At 46.0% G+C, this 19,688-nt stretch overlaps 1 protein-coding gene across 2 annotated transcripts in view; it reads left to right on the top strand.

Annotated features, from left to right (window-relative positions):
- arhgap23a (Rho GTPase activating protein 23a) overlaps nt 1-19,688 on the top strand; it is a 63,807-nt gene that overhangs the window by 7,610 nt on the left and 36,509 nt on the right. The window contains exon 1 of one of the 2 annotated variants that reach the window (XM_041062510.1): nt 4,621-4,819. The exons of the other annotated variant lie outside the window; for it this stretch is intronic. Coding sequence (XP_040918444.1) covers nt 4,766-4,819 — 54 coding nt within the window. The 5' untranslated portion in view covers nt 4,621-4,765. Of the gene's footprint in view, nt 1-4,620; nt 4,820-19,688 lie in introns of those variants that run through there. 2 annotated transcript variants of the gene reach the window in all.

Raw genomic sequence — 19,688 nt, 5'->3', positions numbered from 1 at the left:
GGGTCACCTGTTTGGCCATTAAATTCAGATCCTAAGCCTCTGAAATCAGTAAAAAAAAATGTCTGAAAATCTTCAGAATCTTAAAAATGATTCTGGTGTTGGAAAGAACAAGTGGACATGGGATCGCAGAGTCAGTGTGGATGTAGGACGGGGCTGCAGCTCAAATTCAGTTTTTCAAAATCTACACGTTTCAGTCAAAGTTCATTCTGCCAGTACAGTAACAAAGCCTGTCTGTGCGACTGACTGGTCAGCTGTTTCCTCCTCTCGTGCCAGTTGTCCGGCCTGACAAAAGACGACTCCTCCTGTCATGCAGAGAGGGGGAATTTACGGCTCTGGCTGGAATCCATGGAGGCCGGGGTTGCTGCCCCCCCAGCCCCCCCTCCTCAACCTTCCCACAACCCCATTTTCAAAGGAGTGCCACAGGAGCCACTGTGTCAACAGGCTGCCAGAGACAACCAGCGTGTGAGACGTAGAGCGGAGTCCCTCTCATATCTACATCTCATTCACCAGCACATAAATATCCAACCTGCTCCCTCACTCATCGACGTCACCCGCTTACACTCATGTACGTGTTCGTACGTGCTTTGCATTGAGCAGCTGGACGTTACTTCTTAAGCTGGAGCATATGTGGACATACTTACACATAGTCATGTAAGCTCATAGTCTCCCGTCTCTCCTGCTCCTGACTCCGAATAGCTGCTTGCAGCTTTCACCGAACACATTTCACGTTATCAGGTCCAGACGGCGAAAATCAGCTTCTTATTACATTTGAGATAAGGACAGGAAGAAAGTTCCTCTTTATATTAGATCAGCTGAGAGCGGGAGATACTGCAGCCCGGCAGGACTTGTACATTGTGTGTTTTTGGCTCTTAACCGTATGAAAGACCATCCAGGCACCTTCATTAAATGCAGCTGTATCAAGTGGAGGGATAGAGTGGCCTGGCTGACAGAGAGGGGAGTGTTTCAGACTCTGCAGAGGCTTAAAGTAAATGATGTTGAAAAGATCTGGCAAGTGCACTCGTCAGACTCAAAGTATGTGTGTGCAGAGGAGGGTGACGGACATTTGCTGAGAGGACAGGCTCAATAACTGGAGGGAAGCGGAGTGAAACAGAGGAGATATGAAAGAATGAGGGGACACAAGCCTTGGAGGTTTGGGTGGGGGGGGGTAAAGTTAGAATAAATGGTGTGACCACAATTAATAGTAGCATACCAGTGCAAACGCTCTGTGAAGTGGCCTAGAATGGTATGAGGGATGGCAGGGGATGCCCACCCACCATCGCTCCCTCCATCCCTCCCTCGCCTCCACGGCCTCGGCTGCAGAGCGGGAATCTTGTCCCGCCCAGGCAGGACCACTTGCTGAGCCAGGCCAGTGGAGGGAGGTGGGAGTCGGGGCACGGTCGAGCGAGTAAATAGGATGACGGTTGTTTATGGGTTTGTCCTACAAGGCTCCAAGCTGCGTGTGTGATTATGTAATGACCGAAGGAAGGCCGCTCGCAGGCTCTGGATGCTCCCTGCTCGTCCCCAGCCGGCCCTCGAGGGACGGTGATGCAAGGCCATCGGGGCGTGCTCAGTCAATCTCGGGGACATACCCAACGCCTGAGGCTGTGTGTCAGTAAACACGACTGACCCAGAGACGCAGCAGCACGAGGAGGAGAGCGTCCTTAGATGTGCGCTTTAAGCTGTCAAATGCAGTGTGCGAAATAAAAGGCACTTCCTTTGGCTGGAGATGGATACAATTACAGCTTTTTAAAATCAGCATCATAAAATAAACTTACCACCTGCTCACGTTTGACACACGACATTTGAAACTCACAAATCTTCCCCCCTCCTCTCTGCACCTCTCAGTCTCAGCCGACCGGCGGCCATCAATAATGGAAGGGCCATTTTGCTCGCCTGACAGGCAAATTGATGCGTAGCGTGAGCGCGTATCTGCATGCAATCTGGGATAAGATGTGGACAAACCCGAGCGCAGGAGGGGTGCACTAACACGGGATCGTTCTTCCCACAGAAAAGTGTCAGGGCACAGACTGATTTATCCCTCCGTCTGCGGGAATAGAAAACACGTGGAGCGCAGAAAGAGACAGAGAGGCTGCAGAGATACATCCTCATTTGAGGTCAGAGTGAAGAGAAAGCGTCCAGCTGTGACAGCCCTCACGCTCCTTGACCCCCCCCCACCCCCCAAAGACTAGCTCCGTGAACCCCACTGTCTGCCTCTTTTCTCAGAGACCATCTGCCCTCCTCCTCTCCCTCCTTAAGACCAGGATACTCTTGCTAAGTCTCTCTGGGCTCTCACTCTGCCACAGTGGATTTCCAGCCTATCTGACATTCAGAGAAACCACTTTGGCTGCACTGCATGAGTAACCTGGAGGGGGATTTAGGACACATATGGTAATTATCCGCCTCAAAAGGGAGATGAGTTGGAGATGAATGAAGGTCAAGACTAGGACTTTCGAAGAGTGTCCTCTGTAAGCCTTTGGCAGGGATCGTGTGTCTCAGAGCAGGCCAGAAGCAGAGGTTGGAGGCCGTGGAGGGAGAGTGAGCAGACAGAGGAGACACGTCGAGATGAAGGCTGAGTTGGCAGCTGCAGCTCTTGGCGTGGGAAGGGCTCCTGTAAGCTGCTTTTTTCCCCCCTATGACTCCAGCCTGTTTCCCCATAGGCAGGCAGGCTTTTGAAGTGGCTCTCTGATACTTGCACCCCTCAGAGTAATAGTAGCCACATGGGCCCCCAGCTCTGAGCCATCGTACTGCGGCTAAAGCCAGCACCACATTTCTCCACTTTTTTTTTGTTATCTTCTTTCCCCTTTGGTTTTTCTCACTTTTATTCCATCCTCTGGACTGAAGTTCACTCTTGCACCCACTGTACATTGTGCCACAGCGACTGCGGAGCGTATACAGCATGACGTAGTGGGATTTCTTGGCAGCATTCTGCCAAGTTCCTGTTGTACCGATGAATAAGCTTCCCCTGACTGTACTGTGTGTCTATTGATTCACGTGGACAGTATTCATCTGCAGCCAAAGCAGCTAAAAATACAATTCTATGAGCACTTTTTCTGAGAAGGTATGAATTACAGTCCATTCTGTTTGGACATGGAAAGAATTCTGACATCGCTCAGTGAATTATGCTCTCGGTCTTTGTTTGGCCCTTTTCTGCTGTGTTTGTCTGTTTGTCGTGAGTCACAGACTAGAAACCGTGCGGCTTTTGTAGGTGACAGAGTTTTAAGATTAGGTTGAGAGTTTTCATACATCTGAAATTATGTTGGACGCACATGTTTCCATTTATCAGCAACTATTTTAATGATCAAGTAATTGATTTAACTTTTTTTTTTTGTTTCATCTCGAAAGTGAATATTTGCTTTTTTTCTTTTAGTGTTCTATAAAAGTTATATTCATCCAATATGCCACTTTGGGCTCTGGGAAGTTATGAAGAGCATTTCTCTCTGCTCTCTAAAACTTTTTTGACCAAACAATTTATAGGTTAATTGAAAAACAGAATCAGCTGATTATTTGATAAGGACAGCAGTTGTGACATGGCAGTCTCTGAAGTGATTAAGTTCCTTTTTCATTTTCAATTTTACAACATAAACACAACTTAAGAACAAGAAGTCACGTCTTTTGTTCCACATTTCTCTGGATCTGTCACAATGCTGGAATATCACTAACAGTATTCCCACACTCTGATATTAGTGCTTTTACTTAGACTAAGTAAATAATCTGAATACCTGGTTAAACTTAATTTAAACTTGACTTATTTGCCCCACATACTTTAACCAGCTGTTAATAACTGTAGGCGATATTTACTTACAAAATATGTCTTTTTTTTTCACCTCCTGTCCTAGTGGCATTAGTCTCCTCACCCCCTCACCCCCCCACCAGCACCCAAAGGCCTTGGCACAGCCAGAGGGAGCCCGCACGCTGTAGGTTCGCAGGGCGGAGCGCACAGATTTACCCAACGCACCCTCCTCTAATTTGACTCCCTTCAATTCCCATAGCGTCAAGTTAACCGCAACACTAATATACTATTTCCGGTAAAGGTGTCCACCTTAAAAGCCTCGACTAAGAGCCAGCTACAAGTTTTTTTTTTTTAAATCACATTTCAAGTGAATTAAACTTCTTTCCACCAAGATCATCAATATTTACATCGATGAAATGAACAAATTGTGTCAGTGTGACATAAATGGCGCAGCAGCCTGTTTCTTCATCTGTAAATTATTAGTCAAACCTATGAGAAATAACTGTTTATTGTTTCCAGAAATATTTCAACACGGTTTTTTTCGTGAGCTTTGCACACACCCCATCATGAGTAATCACACAAAACTGAGGGGCTTTTGTTTAAGTGCCCCCCTCCTCCCTCGTGACTTTACTTTGAAGGCAGAGTCTCCCGACTTCCTGTGTCCCCACCGCCACCACCTCTGTGTTTTGACGCTGCTGCAGTCCGCTTCCAGGCAGGCCGAGCACAGACGGATTTACTTATGTACAACTGATGCGGTCTGGCGGAAGAAGGAGAAGAAGAAGAAGAAGAAGACGGAGCAGAGGAGGAGGCGGCGGGGCGGGGGGAGCGCACTGAACGGTCCGAAACAACGGGAACAGAGTGGGATGTTTTTTTTTTTTTTTTAGGAGGAAGGAAGCAGGATAAGTGTTGAACATATAAGTTTGTGTGTGAGCGGAGCGCTGTTACTCTCACAGCTCGCCGCCTGCCTCCGTTGCCTGCTTGTGCAGCAACAAATCTGCCCGTTCCTTGTTGCAGCCAAACAGTTTCTGCTGTCCAATGAATGGAGTTGCCTTTTGCCTTGTTGGAATACCACCCTACTCTGAGAACCACGTAAGTAACGCGCAGCTGACACCGTTATTCATCATCATGCTGATATACCTGGACGTTATTGTGTTTGGACAGTCTGAAGTGCAGTGCGCCGCGGGGCTGGTCAGAGAGCGTGATTTCCTAAGAGGATTAACACTAGTTTACATAGCCACTGTGTACACACACACACACACACACACACACACACACACACACACACACACACACACACACGTCGACATACTGTACAGAAACCGAGTGTTTGATCGGTGTTTTTCTGCAGCTTTTGCGCACCAGTGCGGACAGAACGTGGTGCGCAGCCGCCGCTTCACAAAACTGATCCGCAGTCGCGTTTAACGCCGCCCGGGTCGCCTCGGTCTTTTGTCCGCCTCTCGCCGCATCAGGAGGCGGACAATCTGTCGGTCCAGGCTGGACGTCCCAAACAGGGATGGTGTCTTCGCCGGCCGTTGATTTTAAACCGTAATAAGATGAGAAATTTGTCAGTTAAGTGAGTGTTTGTGGAGCTCTTCTGGACCTGAGTCTTTACGGCAGGTTTCTGTCACTTTAACTTGGCAGTTTTTATTTATTTATTTTCTTTTTTTTTTAACAATATGAAACTCTTAGAAACAAGGAAACACTTCTATTCTCATTCTGTTTTCATTCATGCGTTTTCTTTCATAACTTCACCAAACATGTCTTTAGGCCATAAAGACACATTTGTACCTTTAATAAGGTTGGTTTGTTGGTTGGTGTCCTCAGCTGCATCCTTCATCTGAAGACTAATTAAACAGCAATCAGTGAATCTGATAAATGCTTTTAATGATTCCCACCGAGTGAAACCTGCGTGAAAGCTTTGTTAACGAAACAGATATATGTTGGATCCCTCCTGGACTGACTCCAGGAATGTGTGTGTGTGGAAGCACTGATGTGTCAAAGTGAAGTCATGAGGTAAGATATGTCAGACTGGGCGGTGGTCTGCTTGTTGAGGGAGGAGACATATGGTGTGGTGTCCTGGCCGGGTGTTATATATGTGTATGTGTTGCTGAGCCGTGAGATAGCTGGTCTTTGCTTTGGTTCGTTGCCTTATGAATGTGGTGTTTGTGTGTGTTGTGAGGTTATGTTTGCCAGTGTCTCTCCTGTGTGTTGAAACATTGCTCAGTCTTGGTGTAATTAGGAATTTGTCTGTTTTCCCACCAACCTTTGCTCCCTTTTCTTTCAGAGCATCTTTTTTTTTTTTTTTTTATCAGTTGTTCCCCCTCCAACAACGCTTCCTCCTCTGTGGTCACGCTTTAATTGAACCTCTCTGGTTGCACGTTGCTGTAACGGAGCTGCAAATGTTTCTTCAAACACGCTTTTTACAATAAAGTTGTAGTGAAACATTAAACACTTTGTAGAAAGTGTATAACAGCTCCTGCACGTGAACCCGCAAAACTGTCATTTTAATCAACAGGAACTCATAAAACTCCATTCAAAGCGTCTCTTATTTAACCGTTAGCGTATGTCTCTTTTTACAGAGGCCTCCTTGCTGACCTCAACGTGACTAATCTCAGTCCCTGACCTGTTTCATACCTGACCTTTGACCCCAGCATGTTTCAGCCAGCACCCAGCTCATCTCACTTGCCCGGCAGAGTGGAATTTACCACTGTGGCAGCCGCTTTATCGTATGGTATATAAACACCCTGGAACACTTATAGAAACAACCCGCGCCCGTTTCCTTCTTTCCTCTTCCCTGAGTCTTGTGATTGAACTAATGCAGTTTAGATGAAGCGATAAAAACCAACAGAGAGATTTAAAAAATTACCCAAAAATCTGATTGAAATGTTTAATTTGTCAAAATGAGACGCAAAGTAAATCAGCCTTTGTGCGCTGGTTCAACGTCCCGAGCACGAAGAGCAAAGGATGAAAGCGTCCGTGTGATGAGAGACGCTGTGATGATGTCCGGTGGGAGCAGTTTAATGTTGTTAGCAGGCCCTGCTCTAATGCAGCAGTGCAGGGTTTGTGGGTGAGATCAATGAGGCAGTGGACAGCAGGGTGGGGCAGAGGGCAGGATGAGCAGTGCCCCTGATGTCTAATGCTGCACTGAGCCACGTGATGTCAGACAGTATCGACTGATGGGAAACATGAGAGCGCTTTTATGAAAATCTTGAGCTGAGCCGGTCGATGTTAAAGCCCCCACCCCTTTTTTTTTTTTTTTTTACTGTCCCTACGGTGCGTGTACCAGTCCGACTGAACTGCACACTAATGCAGGATCACCCTGCAGTTTACAGACATGAGTTGCACGCTACTGATAAGAGAGTATTTATTTATTTTTGCTGATATTTGATATTTTTAACCCTGATGTGAGCTTTGTCTTTACATTGAGGTCCGCCTGCTGATCCAGCTGATCACAGGACAACCGCCTCAGTAAGGCTGCAGAGCCCGAAGCACAGAGGCCTATCTAGTCAGCAGGTTCAGGATCAGTCCCTGGTCAAGGCAACAATAAGTGAGAACAGCTGTATGATGCTGCACAGGAAAAGCATTTCTGTGATCACTAGCATATGGCTTTGCCATGTGGTAGGCACATAGCACAGTCAATAATACAGCGCTGAGAATTTATGTGATTTTTTTTTTTTCACTGTCTTTCATTTCCATTCATCTTTGTACAGTGTGTTCTCGTTTCATGTTCTGCACCGCTGGTTCCCAAACTGATGGTCAGAGATAAGACAGATGTGAGGGGCAGCGAGATGATTAACATAAAAGTAAAACTGAGAGTATGTTTTGTCCAGCCATCAATCCAAGTCCCAAAGAATTTCAGTTCACTGTTATAGAAGACAGAGAAAACAGGCAAATGTTAACTTTTTACAGTTACAGGCCAAAAACTCTGGGAGTCCCTGCTCTGTTCTGATGCTATGCAGAACTATTAACTACAGTGCAGTGCGTATTTATCTAACTTGTCTTGTTCCTGTGTTGCAAAAGTCAATAATGCTGAGAATTTGGAGCATTTCTGATGAAATTTCAACTCAAGTAGCTTGCAAAACTGGTTTTCCGCTGATTTATTTGTTTATTTTTTGTATTTGTTGTTTGTATTTGATGTTTTCCAAGTTGGCGCCATTTTTAGTTGTATTCCAGTCACCAACGTTGTTAGAATGTGTAATTTTTTTCGTGTTTCCAGGTTGAAAGTGCTAAATACCTGAACCCTGACCTGGTATTTAGACCACAGTCAGTTCAGTGGGCGGAGCTATGCAGTAAACACAGAGTGAACTGTGTGTTACAGAGTGGCCTGCATCAGTCCGTTAACACCATCAAAACGTCTCTCTCACGCCTTCACACCTCCGCCCTCCCACCTCGACACCATCACCTCTGCTGCATTCCTCAGCTCTGGGCCTCGGGACGACAGCTGCGCGGCCGCTCACACCTCACATCCACAATCATTAACCTGTGGAGTGTGTGTGTTGACACGCTTTAATCATTCTCGTAGACACACACACACACACACAGCCAAGCACAGGTGTTCACAAATATAGGCACTCCAGCATGTTTACATGGCACTTAAGGGGTCAGAGTTACACACACGTAAACCATAATCTGGACGCAGGTGCACGAAACGTGGTCTCACACACAAACGCACTGTGTTCAGACGCCTTGTGTTTTGAAGTTAAGGCCACGGCCGTGCTCCGCGCACAGTTTTAATTTGGCCTTCTCTCCTCATGTTTGCATGAGGAAGTCCTTGATGCTGTGCAAACATCACGAAGCCAGTATACAGGTGGGCGAAGGACATCAGTCATCATTGACCTTGTTTGCTGTGGTGAGAGGGGAGCGGCTGTTGTAGTGCGGCTCTGCACAGCAGGCGTGTTTCTGTTGCTAATGGCTCTTTATTGATCTCCTCTTAGTCAGTCAGTCAGTCAGTCAGTCAGTCACACTGCCCTCTGTAAGAGCCAGAACTGACTTGCATAGGTCTGTGGATTATATTATTATCATGATTCTTTTTTTTATCTGCTTCCCTCTTTCATTTCTCCTTAAGCAGCTTTAAAGTTGGAAAAAAAAATCCTCTGATCCAGCACTGTCCGACAATATTAGATATATTTTCTGTATCAGCTTGTCCCAGCTCCTAATCGAATTTACATGATGTTTACAAGACTCCGTGTTTTTATGGCTTCATCATGCCATAAAGTGGAAATATCGTTGTTTGACACAGTTTAAACTTTGGCATCTCCACTCCAGTTTATAATAAAGTTGAGTTTAAATGTTGATTCTTGAAGTGCACAGATGAGGTTAATTAAAGAAGGAAAACAGCTTGCATGTGAATGGAGGAGGATATTTCCCAATGTTCTTAACAATCCAATCTTGTTTCTACTCATACCTCAGGGAATCGGCCGAGCAGTGATCTGATAGCCCTGTTTACTTATTTCCCACATTCAAAATCTGCGGACCTCATGGAACTAATTAGGATCAGTTTTATGTAAGGTAAGATGAGGCCAGAGATTGGTGTGGCACTAAAAACTTGAGTCGTCGGCCTGCTGTGACTGAATTTTATAATGACACTGACCCATAAAGACACTATTCAACCAGCATCAGAGCTGATACTGATCCAGCAAATGGGATCAGAGCGTCCCTACTGAACAGATGTGAATAACGTTAACAAAACATCATAATCCGATGGCCTGGTCCACACCTTTCTGTAGAGATGAAGGGAAATGGGGAATATTTGAAATCTAGTCAAAAGTTCTGCGTGACAAGCATCCTACGCAGCTCTGGATTTTATTTTGATTTTGCCCGTGTGCTGTCACTTGCTCTTATTCCTCCTTTTTTCCTCTTTTTGAATCTGGACGAGAAGTTTACCTGTCCACAAAGCTCCAGTACCTCGACGTCCTCTCCTCATGCAGAGAGCCACCGATCCTCTCTTGTGTCCCAGCTGGGTGTTTTTCGTGTGCCGCCTGACTCCCAGGTGCTGGGAGGTTTGGTGTGAAACAAAGCCTCTCTCAGAAACAGATGAGAACTAATTAGATTCAGCCTGTTGATGGTCTGGTTTGTGTCAGTGCCTCTTTGTATTTTAGACTGCAGAGACGCCGTGTTGATGTGTGTGTGTGTGTGTCTGTCACTGTGTGTTGTTTCTGTGCTGGAAAAATGTGTGGCTGTCTTACAGTTCCACGCACGAGGGACTTCATGTTGATGTTCATGTTGATGTGATGCTCGGCTCACAGGAGGAACGAAGAACAGGCCAGGTCTTGTTCTGAAATGCAGACTTGACTCTGTATCTGTCTGCAGGATCAGCCTGAAGGTAGCCAGGCAGGGTTTGAATCAGGGTCAAGGTTCAGAGGTCAGGGCCCCCCCCCCCCCCCCCTCGTCACACACTTGGCCCCCAGTAAAGAGGCTAAAGAGGCAGGAGGGGAACCCCTGTCACTGTGTGCAGCAGGGGCCACAGGGGTTAAATGGGGGCCGCCATTCGGCTGATCTCCATTCAGATGATCGGATCCTTGTTTTGTCTTTCTCACGTTCCAGCATCGACTGTGTGCATATTTGCATCGCATTCTCACCGTGTTTACATTTTGGCAAAGAGCGCTGGCGATAAGAACGAGTGTGTGTTTGCAGAAGGCTGAATGGTGCACTGTGTCTCGCTCCAATCAGCTGTGCAGGCTTTTTAGGGACTGCAGGGATTGCACTGGAATGTGAGAGACACAGGGAGGGAAGGAGGGAAGAGGGCCAAGGAGGAAAAGGAGGGCAGAAGATAGCAAAATAGTGAGAATCCTGATGACTCATGGGGGGAGAATGATGCCAAAACACAATGAAGCAATGAGAAGTGAAGACAAGCAAAAGGAAAGAAATGTCTTCCTTCATAACACGCAGGAAAGCTGCCAGTTTTCACACTGCTCTCTGCAAGTACAACGGGACAGAGTGTTTACTTACATGCTGTTATTGGATGTTCTTGGGATGGCTGACATGGGTGAACTCCTCTATCGCAGTATAGTAATTTTCTAGATAAAATAAGCATTGCCAGATCACTTGAAACCCAAATTAATTCTTCATCATTATTCCTTAATGCTACATAATGAAAATCAGTATCATGCATTTATCACTTTATCTAAGTTATTACTTTATTTTTTTTCACTGATGTTAGTGTTGAAATATTTGGGTTATTCAGCAAAGTAGGAGAATCACAGCTTGTGCTGGTGTTTGTAACAAAGCCGTGAAGTCCATTAATCAGAAGAGGAAGAAGAAGAAGAGCTCTGGCAGCAGCAGCAGCGTGATGATGTTTGCTCACTGTACGTAAAGTTCAGATCAGGGAGCTTCCTCTGGGCCTGTTCGTACTGCGAATGGCAGCCGGCCAGCTAACGGCGATCAAAGCTCCGGTTGAGAGTTGATGAACTGCGAATTGCAGGTCAGACGCAGTAAATTGCTGTTGGTTCATCGGGGTTAGTGAGCTGACTCACTGACCTCCAGCACAACTTCCTAAACAACGGCGGACGCAGTGCTGCGCAGCACACATACACACACACGCGCAAACACACAACCATCAGTGCTGTCTTAGGAGGTGGGGCAGTGGGGAGGGGGGGGTTTGTTTTGACTCTCAGGCAAAATCATGGGACAGAGATTATCGGGAAGCTAATGAGGAGCTGAGGATGCCGAGAAGTGATAGAGCGCTGTGGTTTTCCTAATTCCTGCTGGTCCAGCACAACATCGCCTCTGTTTACATGCTCACTAAGATTCTCCCAGGCCAAAGCTGGTCACGCACTTTTTTTCGAATGTACTGGAGGTCCAAAATGTCATCTTTCCTCATTCTTGTCCAGGTCTACGCACAGTTGTGTCGCCACGAAGTTAAAGTCGAGTTTATGAATATTTGAACATATTTCATGCTTAGAAATGAAAGTCAGGAAGTAATCCCTCAGAAAAGTGGCTTTACAAACCCAGTGTTGTCACCTCCCCTCTCTCTTTCCTTTACCCTGAACAGTTTACATGAAGCTACACAGCTCTGTGTTACACTGGCTAAATGGCTAAACTCTAAATGACTTGTTTTTTTGTTCTTTTTAAATATTAAGGATTCTAAGATTTTCTTCACTGAGTTGCTTAATCAGCCTGGATATGGTAGATTTTATACTCTTGTAGAATCCAAAATATTTGCACATGTAAACATACTGTAGTCCTGGTCTGACTCATATTTATTTGCATTGCACAGAATCATTTCTCACTCCATTTGGTGAAAACATAGCAGAAAGCCTCACATTACTCCAGGTTACTCCAAACTCCTCACACGTGTTGAATCTAGTGTAATTGTTAATGTGGCTAATTGCGGCTAATTAGACGACAGTTCTGTTTAATTTGTGGGTTCGGCTTGGAGGAATATTCAAAGCTCACCGCTTATCCTGAATATCACCTTTACCAGAATACTATGCACATGCAAATCCAGTAACTCTGCACACACTGAGCTGTGGTCATCTCTGTATCTCTCTCGCTTTCTTCCTCTTTTTTTTTCTCCTCCCCTGTTTTGTTTCCTCTGTGTGTGTCCCTCCTAGTTGATGGTCTAGTTTTTGATTCTCTAACTTTTTCCAAATTCCAGCTTCCTTGTTTTTCTCTTTACCCCGTAGCTCCGAGCAGTAGCTGGCTGCTTTGATCCCCTCTCTGCTGCCTTCTTTGGTCATCTCCTTTCAGGGTCCTCCTGTTTTGAACTGCTTTCATTTTTGCAAGCCTCCTCCTGAATGTTCAGATTCAGATTCAGAGTGTGCAGCCACAGACGTTTTAATTTAATGATCAGGTATGCTTCCTAAAAATGCTTCTCTGAGCCGAATGCCGTTCTTAAAGCAGTAGATATTCCTGTAGATTTGTGCCATAAAAGGTTTGTTTCGGTTTGATTCTTGTGTATCCACTCCCTCCCTTCTCTGCTCACTCAGTTTATAGAATGAAAACTAATAGGACAGTATGTTTCTATTAGCATTCCTCTTTGCTCTAAGCAGTGCCAGTGTGTCTTTCATCTCAAAAACAGACTGAGACCATATGTTTATGTGTGTGTGTGTGTGTGACTCCCATATCAACACTCACAATCCTACACTGTTGTCCCATTTGGCCAAAACAGGGAGACAAGTGACACCCATCTTCCTTGAGGCTGCACGTCTGACCTTTTTTTCTCTGCGGTGAAACAAGTCATGAAACCACAGAGGACAGTTTCTTTCTGCGGGGTGAGCGGTCTCAGACTCTGAGCTGCCGCCATCCTGGCATTCAAAGGCCGCTAATACAGAGAGACAGAGGCTAAACACACAGGAGCGGCATCAGCATCAGCCTGGCATATGGGTCTCATCATTTCATTAAACATGCAGAGGGCAGACCCTCTGGGATCAGCAAGAAAACAGCGAACGCGCAGACACCAGCAGCGTCCCTGTCCTCGAGAGATGTCCTTCTTTTCAGCTCGGTTTTACAGTCCTCGGTTTGTCAACAGGAAGGAGAAGACAGATGAAATGATAGCGTGGGCTGATCCTCCTGTATTCAAAACATGCCAGGCGATATCTGTATATCATCTTTGTGCCATTGGGGAATGACAAAGACAGGAGGAGGAGGAGGAAGAGGAGGAGGAAGGGCAAAGGCCAGAAACAGTTTGGATTTAACCTCTGGTTTATCAGTCCACACACTGTAAGAAAAGGAGCTCATGGCCTTTGCTTCACATGTGATCGCGTTTGTTTTGCCACAGACTTCAAAGTTGACTGGAATGGAGAAAATAGCGATTTTACAGGAGCGAAGATTTGATTTGTCGGCTTTAAAATTCATTCAGTAATTGATTATGTTGTGTGAATGTCGTTTGCCCAGTGGCACTGTCTGTTGGAGCAGTTAAAAGAGGTCGGCGGGAGCCTCCAGAGGGTCATGAGGGCTGGAGAATGGCCTGAAATTTGGGATGGTGTAAGAGAACTGTGAAAAATATTAGTGCCTCTTTAAATTTCTGGAAGTCAGGAATTTGCCCAGCTGTGCTTATACATGTATCCATGCTTGAGTACATGTGAAAAAGCAGCGTATATACCGGCAATTCTCAAATATTTTCACACCACAAGTATCCAGACACAATGCACAGACTCCCAGGAGATCATATTCTGTCCGTGAGACCCGAACATTGGAGTTTTTTTTTTGTGGATGAAATAAAACTATTCCTCGCTGCTCTGGGAGCTCCCTGAATGACTGCTCTGCACCCCCAGACTCCACTTTGAGAGTCGGTGGACTGTACGATCCTGTGCGAATAGAGCGATGGTGGACTTCCTCAGCGTGGTGTGAGCGGTGGTGCATGGCAGGAATGTAAAAACCAGATGACCTCAAATGGAAACTCCAGGGCTGTTGGAGGCAGGCAGGCCATCTCCCTGGCTCTAATAAACACTCAAGACTCCTTTCTGCAGTCCTGCTCGCTCCGTCTTTTCCTTTTTTTTTTTTTTTCCCTCCCTGGCTCAGTTTTATTCTCCCAACCTGGCTCAGCATCGCCTCCACCACGCCCCAAACCTTGGACCGCTGCCTGGTCTTGGGACTATAGGCTGAGATGCAAGCCTGGGTCCAGCTTCAGCCAAGGAGAACAACAACGTCATCCTCAAGTCTCAAACTTATAATTTTCATCTGTTAATTACACAGAGGCAGAGATGAGCTAAATATATACATCTGGGGCTTGTAGAGGGGGAGGGAAGCAGCCAAAAAGAGGGGGCTCCAACTATGGCCATCCTTCGCCCAGACACAGGCGAGGGGGGGTGGTGGAGAGAGTTTAGAGGCCTGCTGGAGCCCTGTGGTTTTCTGCTGCTGAGGCCTGGTTCTGAAAACAACCAGGAGAGAAAGAAGAAAAGAGCAAGAGGCAGAAAAAAAATAGGAGGGGGGTGGGCTCTTATTGCAGCGGAGCTCAGACGTGACGCTCTGATTGCTCCCAGCGGTTGTGGTCAGTATGGGGGGGGGGCCTGGGGGGTACAGTGCAAGGAGAGTAGGGTTAGCTCTTTGCCAGATGTCGTCATTGGCCCTGGCGGTATATATATATGGTATACACACACGAGAAGACAGATGTATCTATTCAAGAGTAAGTACAGCTGGGAGCCCCCACCGCCTCATGGTGGCACTCAGAAACAGAAGGTGTGGCACTTGGAAAGTTTTTAGTTGAGTGTGAGGGCAGGCTGCGTGGCTAAAAACGCTGTGAAAAGGTATCACACCTTCAATTGGAACAGATTTGCTCCGACTTCAGCATTCTTGGTGATCTGTGAGCTCTCACGCAACCTCAGCAAGAAAGGAAAACAAACATGAAGGTGGAACCTTTTTCTTTCCCCACAGTCTGTATTCCTTTTTTTGTTCTGCTCATTAGGTCCCAGTTTGTTGCAGGTCTCTGTTCACAGCTGACTGGCGAGCCGGCTGCCGCAGACTTACCAGATCGAAGTTGTAAAAATCAAACATGTATTCAAATGATCCGAAAGGCACCAGCTGGTTTGCAGTGTGAGAGGTTTAAATCCTGGAGCCTTCACACTCAAAAGAATCAGCTGTGAAAAGCCAATTTCGAACATATAATGAGCGTAAATGTCTCTGCTGTCCAACTTGTCTCCCTGCGGGTTTTTTTTTCCCTCACGCTCAAACAGAGGCACCTTGTTGGTTCACATGGCAACTGTCAGCGTTGGAGGTGATAGGTAGGGACAGTGATGAGGATGGAAATGGGTTTTGAGATGAAGACTGAAAACCTGGAGAAAGGCTGCACTTACTGTATGTTTGTATTTCTTTTATTTTCTTTTTTTTTTTTTACCCTGCCTTTGTAAGTGGCCGCTCGGAGCTACTCCAAATACTTTTGCCTGCTGACGCGTTTGGACAACAAGTCGTGCAAACTCTTCTCGATTTTGTATAAACTCCACCTTAGTATCAACCTCAAAAATCCAGAATCGGTCAGGCTCAAGTTTGGGTTTAATCCGATGAGGTTTTGAGATATTCATCCGAGATGTTTTCTGCCGTTCCGCACGGTTGCTTAGAATAATCACAGACCTCGATGTGAACCGTTCTCAGTGGAACTGCTTCTTTTAATCAGAGAAATAGTTGAAAACTGTTTATAGCGAGATCTTGAGTGATTTTTTTGAATGTGATTTTCTAATACTTTGATGATGATATTCCCTTTAACCCCACTGGGTAGTTATAGAAGTTCCAGACACAGAAATCACATAAAACTAAAACCAACAATAGCTGTAACTGAGAAATACAGGGAAAAAGAAGAAAGCATGTGATGTTGACGGATCTACAGCCGAGTAAAAGACACGGCTTTCTGCTCATTTTAGTCTTCAAGCCTCTCGACTGGAGGAGACACTCCCTGCTAATAAGGTTAAACTGGAGCAGCATCTCTCCACTTACTGTGCTCTGGAACATAATGTGTGTCTCTAGCTGTGGTTTTCTCCATCAGTGTTTCTCTTTCTTTCCTACATTCATACAGTTTTGATCACATGTGACATGACCTGTCAGATAAGGACATAAAAGCACTTTATGAAACGGGTCATATGGCTTATATGCAACAGATCCTCCCCCAACTCCAACACATACATGTACACATGCACTCGCACAAATCAACTAGCATTTAATAATTCATCAACATACACCAAGACTCTACTGAATGTAAGCTACGCGGTCGGTGGCAAACGTGTGCTCGTGTGTTCTCGTTTAGCCTTCGGTCACGCCGTCCAGTCCTTCTGCATCAGTGTGTTTCACTAAATCCAGTCAAAGAATCCCGGTCAGAGGTGAAACGATGAGGATGTGAGATGTACGGGAGATAATTAGAGTCTATCTGTGAGTGAATATGTGGATGCGTCGTCGTTGTCTTAGCTGAAACGTGTAAACCTCCCTCTGCTCTCTCTTCACCATCTGCTCTCTCTAACTTCTTGCCTTTTGTTTCTGCTTTAAATCACTCTCTGCCCTCATTTTTTATTCTCAGTAAGTTTTTCCCCCCCCTGGTGTTCGCTTTCCAACATCTGTTAACCCCCCACCCCCTCCATCGTGCTCTCCTTCCCAATCTCTATCTGTTTCTGGTTCTTTTTTTTTTTTTTTGCCTACGTAGATGCTTGGCTGGCTGGCTGGCTGACTCATGTATCCCACGCTCCCTTGTGGCAGATGTAGGATGACAGATACATCCAGAATCCCGAGACAGCCAAAGACAGTTTTGTGTTAAGTATGCGAGACGGGCCGTTGTGTCTCTTGGCTGCAGTTTGTTCGAGCCAACACGAAGCGCATAATCTGTGTGGTCATGTATAAATGAGTTTCATGTGTAAAATGTGATAAAATATTGGGGAATTCTCATCTCATAAATTCCCAAAGTCCAAGCTGACTTCTTCAAATCACTTTTGAGAAAACATTCTCACCACAAAGTGCTATTTAGTAGCTGTTAATGGAGCTTTTGACCATGTAATGTGGCCTTCATCAGCAGATGGGGTCGGCCCAGATGTTCAAATTTCGATTTTTATTTACTGATTTACAAAGAAATAAATAAAGCATCTAATTCTGACGTTTCAGAAGCTAGAACCTGTAGATATTTGTTTTTTTATTCTCTTGATAAATAAGTTAAATGATTTATTAATTTCTCATCGACAAACCTATAATCATGTCAGCAGTAATGTTTTGGAGCGGTAGGTTAAATGTCAGCGTGAGTGAACTGATTGATTTATATAACCATAAGTCTTTGTTGAGTGAAGGGGTGAAAAGTGAAACTTGTTTCCAACCTGAAACAGCTCACATGTTCTGACCTCATGTGGTTGCAATGTAACACACACATACACACACACACACACACGTTGGTAGGCACATGTAAAGAATGCATGCATAATGCGTTGTTTTCCTGCGGAGGAACACGTGGTCAGGTGGGCTGCTTGAACTGCTTTAATCCTTTAGCCTGCAGGAGTGAGCCGTGCATTGTTGCTGTTGTTGTTGTGTCAGTCTTGGCCGGTCAGGGCTGACGGGGTGGGGGTAGGAGGGGTGGCGGTCGGAAGTGTGACAGACCACCCTGCTCCTCTCAGCTGTGGGATGTTGGGATCTCTGACCCTGGCACATTTCATCTCAGACTCCACCTGCTCTCGTCTCTGGCCTTCCCGAGGCCGTTTCCACCTCAAAGCCCGGAACAGGTGTGACCTCTCTGATCTCCGGCCGCTGTCTCCCACCTCCACTCTGATGTTATCCATTAGGAACTGACGTAGTGGCACGGATAACTGCTTAAAGGTCAACATCTTGCACTTACTCACCCCGCACACTCAACGTGATGCCAGCCATTGCACTAAAAACTGTGCAGTCATACTGTATGTGGCTGCATGTATAGTCTCCACCCTTCGCTCTGTCCCCTGTGTCCCAGTGCCCTCTGAGCTTCTCCCCCCACCCATCCTCTGCAGACTCTGTGTTGTAGCTGCCCTCTAGTGGCTGCTGGGTGGTAACTACACCCTGAGAGCAGTCAAATAGGCCTATTGGTTCTGTGGCACGGGGATTTACTGGAGATTAAAGTTAAAATTAACCTGCTTAAAACAGCTGCGTCCTTTTTCTCTCAAGCTCCTGCTTTTGCAGAATCCACTTGGACAGATTACTGGTAATGTCTGTCTAGACGGGTGAAACCGACTCCATCGCTGTACATCAGCGGTTTCCCACCAGGACCTGGTATCAAACTTCAGTACTTTTTAAAGGCTGAACACAGAATGGAGTATTGAAAAGTGTGAAAATCAAAAGCCTCATCAGTTTCTGAGGCTTCTTTACTTAAGTGACGCAGGAGCATCGAAGAGTTATCTGATAAAAATCTGTTTTGGATTCTTTTCTATCTCATTACTCATCTCTTTGCCTCTCAGACTTATCTTGTGAACCCTTTCAGGGGTTGGTAACCGCTGCTGTGCATCATGCATATTCTTCGTGGTTCTCCTTGCATCAGTTTTCATTTATAGCAGCAGTGCTGTGATGACACAGATAACTCATGTGGCTGCTGCTTCAGTACATGAAACCTCCCAGGCCACAGGTTGAGTCAGGATTGTGTCAGTGCAGCGTTTCTCTCACCAGCAGGGGACAGGATTCACAACTCAGAGCTTTACCTCCAGAGTATTATATTCTGGTACCAGCAGAGTCTTTCATCTTCTTCTGAGCTTTGTTGTGTCAGTTTTTATTGAGAGCATCAAACCCAGCGTGTCCTTCACTGACCCCATACATACTTTTTTTTTCTGAATTGCTGCAGCCTGTGTTTAGAGAAAAAAAAAAATCGTTGTGTCTGCAGCCGGGTTTGTTTGTGACACGCCAACGAAAAGCTCACTCAGCAGTCTGACACTCTTCACTCTTCTCCTTCCTGTGTTTTTCCTGTCAAGCCTCAGCTTCTGTATCCTTCTCACAGCTCTTTATTTTAATGTGCAGGCTCGGCACAGAGGAGGGAAACTTTGTTTTGTCTTGCGAGGCAGCCACAGTGGAAAAAAAGTTGGGGGGGCGACTCTGTGTGTTAATCTGTTGGACCGTGGTCGTGTTATGAGTATGAAGGGGATTAAAACATATCGCCAAACTAATCTGTGCGTTACACCAGCAAGCGAGCTCTGCTCTGTCCTGTATTGCCTCCCTCTCTCCCTCCCTCCCTCCCTCCCTCTCCCCTTTCTCTTTCCACTGATGTGTTTGTTATCAGAGCGCAGAGGGGCCAGGGCAGGAGGCAACGAGGCATCGCTCCTCTGAGATTAGCAGCGCGTGTCTGCCTTTGATTTCCTGCCTTCAAGAGCTCTGTGCCGTCGCGTTACAATAGTAAATTTCTAGTATGAAGCCTGTACCCTCTCCAGGGTGCAGTGTGTTTACTCTGCAATCGAACAGTTACAAGTCAGATAAGACAGGTATGCCTTGTTGATGTACATTAGGCCCACATGCTGATGATGGATGTGTAGCTGTCTGCCTGCTCGGGCATGCTTCAGACAGTGTGGGTCACTGGTAGGAGGGGTGCTATTGTCACAGCTCCTCA

Source organism: Toxotes jaculatrix, chromosome 18, assembly GCF_017976425.1.
Source record: "Toxotes jaculatrix isolate fToxJac2 chromosome 18, fToxJac2.pri, whole genome shotgun sequence".
NCBI lineage: Eukaryota > Metazoa > Chordata > Actinopteri > Toxotidae > Toxotes > Toxotes jaculatrix.
Note: the sequence above shows the minus strand (reverse complement) of the source record. Positions and strands in the feature narration are given on the sequence as shown.